Consider the following 12,603-nt stretch of genomic DNA (forward strand, 5'->3'; position numbering starts at 1 on the left):
TAGCAGTTGTAGTTAAATTCGGTATGAAAAGCCAAAATAAAAAGACAAAGACAATGAAAATAGGCAGAAATGTTGAAAACATCAATTGTATCCTGAATGGTGAACAGAACAAGCAAAACATAGAAATAGACAACAGAATTAGTAAAACTGGTATGATAGGAAGTTAACTGAATAAATTTATATGTATTAAGAGAGAGAAATTAGTCAAAATAATAAACTAGCTGTATACACGACGGTGTTCAAACCAATTTGAATTTATGGATCTGAGAGCTGGTTTAGAGATAAAGCACTTGATCAAAGATTGCAGGCCACAATATGAGAGTTCTGAGAAAGATTAGTGGAGTGAACAAATGCATCAATGGAAGAAGGAAAGAACTTGCCACTGTTACCATTCAGGAATTTGTTAGCGGAGCCAATCTCAGATGCTATGATCACTTAAATAGAATGGAAAAAACAAGAAAGATTAGCAAAACCAGTGTTCTTTGCCAGGTTGGCAGGAAAAAGACCTAGAGAAAGACCAAAATGTAAATGGACTGATACAGTAAAAGATGCCTTAGAAGACAGAAATATAAGATCTGATAACCCCCCTCCCCCCCTCAACAATAAAGACTACACCAAGTCTATCACTATCCCCTACATCCAGGGCACCTCTGAAAAAATTACTAATATCCTCAAGAAATATGACCTTACTTCCTGTTACAGACCATATAAAAAGTTGGCATCCCTTATCCGCTCTACCAAAGACCAACCACTTCCCCTAGACCTACCAATACGGCAAATTGAGGTTAAAGATATCGAGGCAAATAAATCGCCTGACGTTCCTAAAACGCTGCCGGGATAACAAAGTGATCCCCAACTGTGTCAAATTGAAGCACCGTTTCACTTCCGAGAAAGCTCTACGCATTTATAACCGCACTAGCTTCGCCCTGTTAAGAGAACAAATTACCGCGACGCGCGTTCTCCTTGCCGACGAAAACAAAAACGTACGGGCGCTAGAGGAAGAGCTTTCTAACACACTCGGCCTTGATCTATGGTCGATACTTCATGACATATCATGCACATCGGCAAGAAAGGAATTCGAAAAAATACGTAGTCGGCAGGTAAAAAAAATACGAAAACCTGACCAAGACTTCTACCTCTGTACCCCAGCCACCACTTAACACAGTAGTCAACCTCTCATCGGCAGTTTTAAAGCCTGAAGCACTCACCGCACTTTCACGTGGTCACAATTTCGCCCTAGCTCCAAAAAGGATTCCTGCTGAAGAAATCATGATCCAAATAGAGCGTGGAATTCGCAACCTGCCTATCCATATCGCCAACAACGTGAGACTGGATGTAGTCGGTGTTCTCACTAAAGCCAAACCTCCAAAATCCAACTTATCCAAAAACGAATATACAGCCCTACAAGAATTAAAAAACAACAAAAAAATAGTAATCACCAAAGCTGATAAGGGAAGCGCCACTGTGGTACTCAATCAAAAAGACTACAAAGGTAAGCTAAATTCTTTAATACGAGACCGTACTACTTACCTCCCCATCGAATATAATCCGACCAGCTCTCAGATTAGAACTATCCACAGACTCCTTAAGAAAGTCACTTCTTGGCCTGTAGAAGTCACCAACAAGCTTAAACCTTATAACTCTAGACCCCCCCGATTATATGGACTCCCAAAAATACATAAACAAAATGTGCCATTACGTCCCATAGTGGATGGCATTGATTCCCCCACATATAAATTAGCCAAACATTTAGCCAAAACGCTCACACACTACACTGGCAACACACCATCACACATAAAAAACTCGGCCCACTTTAAAGCCAGTATAGAAAACCTCACACTCCAACACACTGACATAATGGTCAGTTTTGACGTCTCCTCCCTATTCACTAATGTCCCACTCAAAGAAACCCTTGAGCTCATCCAAGCCAAGTTTCCTCCCGATATCTCAGCTCTATTTCAGTTCACAATGAACTCAGGCTATTTCGTTTGGCAAGGAAAGTTCTACAAACAGATAGAGGGGACAGCCATGGGTTCACCACTTTCCCCACCCTTGGCCAATTTCTTTATGGAGACATTTGAAGAAAAAGCCTTAAACTCCGCCCCACAAAAACCCACTATTTGGCTTCGTTATGTGGATGATGTGTTTGCTATTTGGCCACATGGCTCAGACTCACTCCACTCCTTCCTAACACACTTAAACAACCAACATCCCAGAGTCCAGTTCACCTTAGAAAAAGAGGAAAACAACACCCTCCCCTTCCTAGACACTTTAATCACCCGCCAGCTTGATGGATCTTTGGTTTTCTCTGTTTACAGAAAACCCACCCACACTGGCAGATACATTCACCAGCAATCTCACCACACCCCCTCACAACAATATGGGGTGATAAAAACACTATATAACAGGGCAAAATTAATCTGCTCAGATGACAAGACCCTGACTATGGAACTAAACCACATCCTCAACACTTTCTTAGCCAATGGCTATAACCCCAAAAAAATCCAAAAAATACTAAAACCTGAAAACCACAACCCCCCTCCCCCCCTCAACAATAAAGACTACACCAAGTCTATCACTATCCCCTACATCCAGGGCACCTCTGAAAAAATTACTAATATCCTCAAGAAATATGACCTTACTTCCTGTTACAGACCATATAAAAAGTTGGCATCCCTTATCCGCTCTACCAAAGACCAACCACTTCCCCTAGACCTACCTGGTGTATACCAGGTCCCTTGCAGCTGCAAATTGTCCTACTTTGGCCAAACAGGCAGAACAACAAATATCAGGATTTCAGAACACCAAGACTACATCCGGTTTCACCAGTACAGCCGCTCTGGGCTGGCAGACCATGCCTTAGATACCCACCATAAAATTCGTTGGAAGAAGACAAAAATAATCCATCGCAGCAAGTTTAAATACGAAAGATTATTCAAAGAATCTTCAGCAGCTCTAAAAAACGTTCCTAATTTGGGTGCATGAAACTGCCCCAAATTTGGGAGACTTTCATTATGAGAACTTCAGCCCAACGGCCAAGACTACCAAATTAGCCCGCAAGAGGGCACCAGTAGGACTTTAGGAACAAAATTAGTGTCTTAATTTCTTCCTCATTTGCTTTGTTAGTTCCTTTAGTGCACATACCATATCTTTATGTTCCTGAAGATGACAATGTGACATTGTCGAAATATAGAAGTGATTCATTAAAGTTATCTTTAATTAATTTACTTTATATGCGTTGTTAATTCCGTAAATTAATTACCAGTTATGTCTAACCAACGTATAAGTCTTACCACTAGAATCAAGATCTGATAACATTGGAATGTTGGCAGATAACAGATTAATTTGAAGGAAAATTGTTGATCAGAAGTTAGCAATGATGTAACTTTTCCATATAGTACGATCATAATATCCTGTACCGCCCCTGAGGGCACATAAAAGGAATGTGATGATGAAGTTAAGATCTCTTGATTTCTACAGAACTGGACCAAAATGGAAAGCAAGTATATAAAATAAGAAAAAGAAAGGAAAATATTGCAAATTTCATAAATAGACCGATTTTGAAATGCTATTTTTAAGTGTGTTATGCATTTCATCTAAAGAAATAAATTACAAGAGGTAATCACATTTTCTAAATAAATGCGTGAGCCAAAGTAATGAAGGGGCAGGAAGTTGGCTGAAATTTAGAAACAGCTATATGATTGACTTCATTAATTGTTTAGAATGCTTTTGATATCTGAAATGTAGAATAAGGACTGCACTATCCAAAAGAGTAGACTACTTACATTGTTGAAAACAGTTCATCCAAATGAAATCCTTCATTACCTCTTGGTTTAGACTTTTAACCTTGCAGATAACTTCATCACTTCCACTCCCCAAGATGAATGAATCAATCAATATTTTCTTTCAGAGTTTGCCAGTTTTTTATTTATTCGTATGGAGTTTCCTCCCTTTTCTCCCCCGTCCCTATTGGGGCGAGTTGATTCCCCTCATGGGGGGTTAAGTATTTATAGCTGTAGATCCGTGTGTGTGTGTATGTTTCACGGGGTCGGTTTGCCTGCTTGCGGGATAAAAAACGCCAGACAAACTGGCAGAAAAAACCCTACTGCCTGCGCCCAAGACCGGCTAACTTGGCTATGGCTGAGGAAGATCCTCAAATTCCTCATGTCTTCGACAGGAATCAAACCTGGGACACTCCTTCCCCAATCATATGGTTGCGAAGTGCACAGCCACTAAGCTAACCGTGAAGACAGAATTTGCCAGTGAGACCAAGATTTGGTTCTTCTTGTTCTCAAACTCTCATTTTTTTTAAACTTTGTTACCTATTATTCTTTTCAATGTGATATTCATTTTCATCCAACTTAAAACCAAGTGATGATCACTTTTTTTAAATACCCTGTATATTTTTTTCATCATGAACCAACATGAAGATTTTGCTCTCAACAATAACATAGTCAATGGGACTTTTCTTACTTCGTGTCTTCTCTTTGCATGTAAATATGTGCATTTCTTTATGTTTGAACATTATTAATGATGACTAGTCTGAATCCTGAACAGAAATCGATCATGTACTTACCATTATGATGTTAAACAAAACAAGTAGTGACAGAACAGTATTAAAAATTTTCAAGAGGAATGTAAACAGGAGTACATATCAATACTTCAGGTAGAAAAAGCTATCAAAAAATTGAAAGGTGAAAGGGCAGCTGGAGTAAAGGATATTCAACTGGAAATGCTCAAATATGGAGGTATAAAAGTTTTGTATTAGCTCACTGCATAATTCAGATGGCCTTGTCAGAAGGTCAAATTCCAGATGATTGGAGTGAAGCTCTCATAATTCACATGCATAAAAAGGGAATAAAGCTGAATGTGATAATTACCAAGGAATTTCTCTAAGTGTTCCAGGTAAGATTTATGCAAGAATACATTAAAAGAGGCAGAGAAAAATTCTGGAAAAGAAACTGGGAGAAGAACAAGCTGAGTTCAGGATAAACAGAAGTTATCAAGATCAAATTTTCCACTTATGAGAAATCATGGGAATATAACAAAGATTTGTACTTAGGTTTTGTAAATCCGGAAATGATATATGACAAGATACCCAGAGGAAAGCTTTTCAAAACATTTCAATTATATAGTATAAATGGAACAGTATACAAAGAAATACATAGTCTATATTTAAGTTGTAGGTCAGCAGTTAGAATTGAAGAAATAAAGGAAGATAGTTTCATGTAAAATCAAGTGTAAAACAACGGTGCACATTCCCACTCTTATTCATCATTTATATGGATCACGTTATGAATATAGGTGGCATTAAATCTGATATTAGAATCAGAGAACCTTAGCTCTTTGTTTTATGTAAATGATCATGCATTCCCAAATGCATCTAGTGCAAGTCTCCAGGAATCTCTAACTAAACGGATTAACAGCTGTAACAAATTTAGCATAAAATCAGCAATAAAAAAGACTAATATGAAAAATAGGGAGGAACAGAAAACTTTAGCTGTATTCTCATTGGAGAACCTATAGAACAAGTAAAATATGGAAAATTAAATATAGAAATAAACAACAGAATAGGCAAAGCTGATAGGGTGGGGAGCCAGTTGAATAAATTTACATGGAATAAGACAGAAATTAGCCAAATCACTAAACTATACAAGACAGTGTTCAAACGAGTTCTTTTTTAAAGTTATGGTTCTGAGAGTTGGGTTGGAAATAAAGCACTTCATCAAAGATCAAAAACCACAGAGATATGAGAGTTCTAAAAAAAATTAGAGGCCTGAGCAGATGACATCAACTGCAGAATCATATTGCTTTAGTAATATGATTGCTTTATAATAAAGTGACACTTAATTATAATTAAGTGTTATTTAAGTTGCAGCACATAGGTTTAAATGTCGGATTAGTCAAATGGATTCAGGATTGGCTGACTGATAGGTATCAGAGAGTTGTGTATGGTTGGACAATATCAAGGAAGTAAAAGATTACAAGTGGGAGGAGGGGGGGGGGTTCCACTTCCACAGGGTTCAGTACTGGGACCTGTATTGTTCAACCTTTATATCAATGATATTGTCAATGGATTGCAAGGGGGACATTCAGTTGTTTGGGGATGATGTGAAGCTGGGAAGGGTTATCAGTAATAGTGAAGATTTGGCAGCCCTGCAAGAGGATTTGAATAAACTAGACAGATGGGCAAATGAATGGGGGTTCAATGCAGCAAAATGTAAAGTCTTGAGGTTTGGGATTCATCGATAGGAGGATGCATACTCAACTGAAGGAGCTGTACTGGAGGAAGTAGGGGAGACAAGAGATCAGGGAGTGATAATTGACAGAAAACTGAAATTCAGGGAGCATATTGCGAAGGTGGTGAGGATAACTCAGAGGATTGCTACAATACTGAGAAGGACACTGACCTTCAGAGATAAAAGAGTTATCATTCTGTTGTATAAGACCCTGATCAGACCACACTTAGACTACTGTTCTCAGATTTGGTCCCCAGGATTTGAAGGGGGGGGGGATAAATTGACTGTCGAAAGGGCACAGAGGCAGATAACAAAGATGGTTTCAGGACTGTACAATATAAGTTATGAGGATCGACTGAGGGAATGTGGACTACAGAGTTTGGTGGATAGAAGAAGGAGAGGTATATGATCGAGACTTTTAAACTGTTGAGAGGCAGTTACAGGGTAGACACTGGAGAGTTTTTAATTTGGTAGGAAGGAGCGATGACAAGGGGGCCATCCCTGGAAGTTACGAAAGGAGGCTGTGCGCAAGAGGGTGAAAGTGGTTTCTTTGCGTAGAGGGTGGTTGAACCTTGGAATGCATTGCCTGAGAGAGTGGTTGGAGCGGGAATGGTCAATGGGTTCAAGGAGTGGTATGATAAACTTTGTGTTTCCTAAAAATGACCTCTCACGATGAGTCTTTTGACTCCATGGAGGCCTGGATAATAATAATAATATTAATAATGAAAGATATTTGGAAGGAACCTGATGCATTCAAGAATGTGTGAAGAATGCTAATTTAAGGAGGTATGTTGTTTAAACAGAATGAGAGAATAAAGGTTAGAAAAGTAAATGTTTAATGTTAAGATGGCAGGAAAAAAGATCCAGAGGTGTAGGTGGAGTGATTCAGTCAGAAGTGCTTAGAAGAATGAAATGTTAAATATGACAACACTGGAGTTCTTACAAGTAATCTTCTAATTTGGAGGAAAATTGTTGACAAGAAATTAATAATAATGTAAACTTAATCATGTGCTGTTACAGCAACCTGAACACCCCTGGAACATACATATCAGGAAACTGGTGATGATGACTTCCTATTATTATTAGCTCTGCCTTTTTCTCTAAATCTTTTCAAAACATTTCTATTTGCTTAGGATTCATTTCCTACCCTATTATTTAATTATCCTACAAAGACCCGCTTTTCTATTTTCTTTACATCAGTTGTCTTCTTTAATGAGCATAAAAATTCTTAGAGGAACTTTTGTGGGAACATAGGTACAAATCAGTCTCAGTGTCTAAGTCCCTATTTTGAAGTTTGCTCATGTAAATTCTACTTGAAACTATGTTTCCAACCAAGAAGTTTACCTTCATGTTTGGTACTGAATGCCATCACTACTCTTTCCTTCCTTGATCATTATTACTCAAATATAACATCCTCTATTTATTATTTAGAGGATGTTATATTTGAGTAATAATACCTGTTTTAGTCTTCTTTGTGTCAGTAACACCAATTATGTCCACACGGTCATTCCCAAGCTCTTGTAGTTTGACTTCTTTTTCATTGATACTTCATATGATGATAATGCCAATCAGATATGAAGTATCAAGTTTGTTCCAGTAGCTGACTTTTCACTATTTGTCCTGGTTCCTTAATGAAAACAGCAGAGGCCTTGTTTAACCAGCAACATTCCAGTCATCATTTTGTACTGTCATGTTTGTTTGTGGTTCAGTACAATTTGGTCAGCTGGGTGCCAAATATTAGTCCATCCTTGTTTGTTCAAGCATCCAGTGGATATCTTTCAATGGAGTCTGCACCAAGATGTGGAATGGACATTAGAATGGATATAATGGAAGGATATAAAAAGATATCTCACACACACACACACACACACACACACACACACACACACACACACACACACACACACACACACACACACACACACACAGAAATTAAATTAACTGCATTATTTATTCATATTAACAATTATATTTCTTACCTTCGGTGCTGAGGATCATTTTCTCTTAACCATTTAGTTAAGAAAATATGCTCTTCTAAAGTATTTACAGAAACTAGGTCAGCATTATATGCTCGACACTTCTCTCTTGATTCCTCTCGACTTTTAAGTGGTGTCCTTGTGAATTTGTAGCAAGAATCCTGGAAATCTATCCATCCTAATGGACAAGTTTGGCAAAATACTGAAAGAAAAATTGCAAACCTTCCTAGATGTTATACTAGTAACATAATAATTTAATGAAGAAGTGATAAAGAACATTAGGAATGTCAAATTTCATGCATAAATTAAACACTTTCCTAAAGGTTGTTAGAATTGTGGAATCTAATTATATTCTATAAAACCAGTTACTAAACATTTAATAGCGACATGTATTAGACATAGTATAATATTTTAAATAATGGGTTCACACATATAAGAGAAAACTAAACAGAATTTATTACTCCTATATATTTTGCTCAATATGTCATGAACTTCATTCAGGAAGAAGGCAGAAGAACTGACTACAACATTTAAATTATGAATGCAAGAACAAGTCATATGGCATACGTATTCTATCATATATCTTGGTCAAGCTAATCAAGTAAGAGTAAATACTATTAGAGTTCAGGGAAGTAAGTACAGTTCTATAATTAAAAAAAAAAAAAATTATAAACATTAATCAGCAATCACTAACTAAAATTTAGAGATAGACATACAATCTGTTCAATTAAGATTAGGATGGTAGTGTAGGGTTTCCACATGATTCAACTACATTTACTTCTCTGAACTCTAATAGTGTTTCCTCCTACTTGTACAGCTGTGACCAAAACACATGACAGTACATGCATGCAGCATGACTTGTTCTTGTGTTCATAATTTAAATGTAGTAGCCAATTCTTCTGCCTTCTCCCTGAATGAAGCTCATGACATATTGATAATGGTAATCAATATATCATACTACAATGGTAATCCACTCACAAAGCACTCTCAACAGAAACCAAGGGATGATTTTTGTGTGACATTTGGAAGTCACTCATTAGATCTTTAAACACATCAGACTTTAATTTTTCTGCAAACTATTGGGCGCACCTGTTAAATAATGACCATACACCAGCTTCCACACTCCACGTGTTTCTGTTTTATTAGTACTTTTGTGTAAAGGCTCCTACACATTCAGTGCTTTTAGTTACTTAACGATTCATATTTAATGTTTGTTGTATATTTATTTGTGTGTTTATCCTAACCCAGATGAAGCCACTAACTTAAGTGTTGAAACTATTAGGTTTATTAAATAATTATTATGATCCTATAATCCAAGTATTAGTTATATTTTTATTAAATTCTATTTAGTTTTCTCTTACATGCATGCAGCTGTAATATAAAACATTATACTATATTCTATAAAACATTGGTTAATTATTCTGTAGGTAAAATAATGAGGTTTCTTTCACTCTTTTTCCTTTGTTCCTATATATCATCATCATCATGATGAAATAATCCTGCTATACAACAGACTGCACATAGCACTACCTGTAAGGCTATGAATGTGATTCATTAATGATATGTTCACTTAAAGTCATACATCATGATGGGATATATGAGAGTAATTAAAAACTCTCATCCTTGATTGATATTTAACTTTTGTTTTGAAATAATGGCATCAATTATGGTATTATATATAATATCATATATATATAATATGATATCATATGATATTATATAAACTATATGATATTATATATCATATAGTTTATGTCTGCAAGGAAAAATCGACAACTGATCATATGTTCACACTACAAAAATTGATAGAAAAACACTATGAATTTGATAAACAATTACATCTAGTATTTGTGGATTATAAACAAGCATATGACAGTATACACTGAAATGCAATATGGGATGCAATGACTTTTTTAGAATACCACAAAAATAGATAAACATATGACTGTGTAATCTACACAACATATGCAAGATATGTTTTCTACAAGAATAATAAATTTAATTTAATCCTTTATCCAAGTGTGAGCAAACTTTGTTCTCCTTATGGATATGTCTAATGTTATGCATTAAGGGAAGGGCCACTACCCAGACTAGTTTTGACCTTTATTGAGGTCTCTTCAGTGGGAGCCAGGCCCAAGTGGAGATACCAGGCAGAAGCATTAGCAAGGTCATCTCTACCTATAGGAGTTGCCAAACGGTGTGCCACCTTTTTAATAAATTACTCTGGATTTAGAGAAAGATGTTGAAAGTTTATTTTTTACTTGGTTAGACTATAATAAATTTAGTTTAATCCTTGATCCAAGTGTGAACAAACAAAGTTTGTGTCTGGAAGTATCTTTAGGACTGGGGTAAGGTGGTACAACACCGGGCAACTCGTTGCAAAGGTCGAGCAAGCTAACATCACTCCTATCTCAGTATCTCCCGTAATGCAAAACACATCTCCTTGCGGATATGTCTAATGTTATGCATTAAGGGAAGGGCACTACCCAGTCTAGTTTCGACCTTTATTGAGGTCTCTTCAGTGGGAGCCAGACCCAAGTGGAGATATCAGGCAGAAGCATTAGCAAGGTCATCTCTACCTATAGGAGTTGCCAAACGGTGTGCCACCTTTATGCATCCCTTAATGCATAACATTAGACATATCCGCAAGGAGATGTGTTTTGCATTTAGGAGGTTTTTGTATTTTTGATATAGGAGGGGGGAATGACCTACCAACTCCTTGAGTGATGCCGGTAATTTTTTGACGATAGGTCTTAGCGGGGTGTTTTCTTTGTGACTTTTCGGTAGCCTGTAAATTCTTGGGGAGCGTGCGTAGTGAGGAAACAGTTTTTTGACCATATCTTCGGGCCATGTGGTAACTGACTTAAGTAGTTTCTCTGTTTTGTTTTTTGTTCTGTTGGTTGGGTTGTAGTTAACTAATTTGTATGTGTTATTGTCAGAGCCAGCAGATTCATTTTTTCTACATAAGTGGTATGGTTTAAAATGATAGTGGCATTTCCTTTATCGGCTCTGGTTATTACTATGTTCGGATTCGTTTTAAGTGATTTTATCACTGTTAATTCGTGCTTAGTTATGTTGCTTGTTCCATGGTCCCGTGGCTGCCAGACATTAGACACATTCCTTAGCCACCTAAACAAACAACACAAACGCATACAGTTCACAACTGAAATTGAAAAACACAACACACTTCCGTTTCTAGATACACTTGTCACGCGTCTTCCCTCTGGCAATCTTTCCTTCACTGTTTACCGAAAACCGACACATACGGGACAATATATATACAGATAAAGTCCTACCACCACCCAACACAAAAACTAGGTGTCATCAACACGCTAAAAAACAGAGCTCAGACGATCTGTTCCAGTGAACAGGCACTGAAAGACGAATTTAAAATTATCAGAAATAATTTAAAAAAAAAACAGCTACAGCCAAAACACTATTAACAAAATTCTCTGCAACAAAACTACAATAAAAAACAAAGACAAACCAGACTACAGTAAAACTATAACCATTCCCTACATTAAAGGAATATCAGACAAAATAAACAGAGTACTACAAAAGTACAACCTCAAAGCCACCTTTAAACCTCCTGCAAAATTAATAAGCTTACTCAACTCATCCAAAGACCCACTCCCTCCACTAGCCTACCCTGGAGTATACCGGATTTATTGTACTTGCAACATACCATATATAGGAGAAACAGGACGCACAATTCCTATTAGACAAAAGGAACATAAATGACACATTAAATATAATAATTATGGTGAAGCTGGCCTTTCTGATCATGCCCTGAATACCTTACACAGAATTGACTGGAACACCACTAGCTGTCTACAACACACTAAAACATGGTATGAACGGAAATTCAAGGAAGCCTGTGAGATTATTATCAACCACCCCAATCTGAACAATAATGATGGTCTAAAAATCCCAAACATATGGAAGGTATATATTCGACCCACGGAACCTTCCTCACTAAGAACAACTATAAACAGGACTGTAGAAAATCCAGTATTGTAAATCAAAAATAAGAACGGTAATATTAAAAATAGGACACCAATTGTTTCTGAAAGAAAACCATCTGAAAGAATGTTTATTCCTGTCATCATAAAATAGAATTTAGCTTGATGTACTTTTTTTTTTTTTTCACCAGAGGTCACACCAGTAGAATAACATGTGATCAAATCATTGTTTCTCTAGCTTACAGTTAATGATGTAACTCAGCTTGTTCTGTATATTTATGTACACTCCAGATGATGATCTTGATATGAAGATTGAAACGTCGGGATAATAAAAAAGTTTTTTTAACATGGTTGAAAATTCCATACAATTTTTAAAATGAATAAGAATGGGAAGAACAGTAAAAACGCATTTTTTGAAAAAATAAT

General features: G+C 36.7%; 1 protein-coding gene across 1 annotated transcript in view; it reads right to left on the reverse strand.

Annotated features, from left to right (window-relative positions):
* The window catches only part of Cont (Contactin), a 458,021-nt gene that overhangs the window by 381,503 nt on the left and 63,915 nt on the right, over nucleotides 1-12,603 (reverse strand). The window contains exon 3 of the mRNA XM_090391248.1: nucleotides 8,219-8,417. Coding sequence (XP_090247374.1) covers nucleotides 8,219-8,417 — 199 coding nt within the window. The remainder of the gene's footprint in view (nucleotides 1-8,218; nucleotides 8,418-12,603) is intronic.

This window comes from Typopeltis vanoorti, chromosome 1 (genome assembly GCF_054136105.1).
Source record: "Typopeltis vanoorti isolate ZY-2024b chromosome 1, IOZ_Tvanoo_1.0, whole genome shotgun sequence".
Lineage (NCBI taxonomy): Eukaryota > Metazoa > Arthropoda > Arachnida > Uropygi > Thelyphonidae > Typopeltis > Typopeltis vanoorti.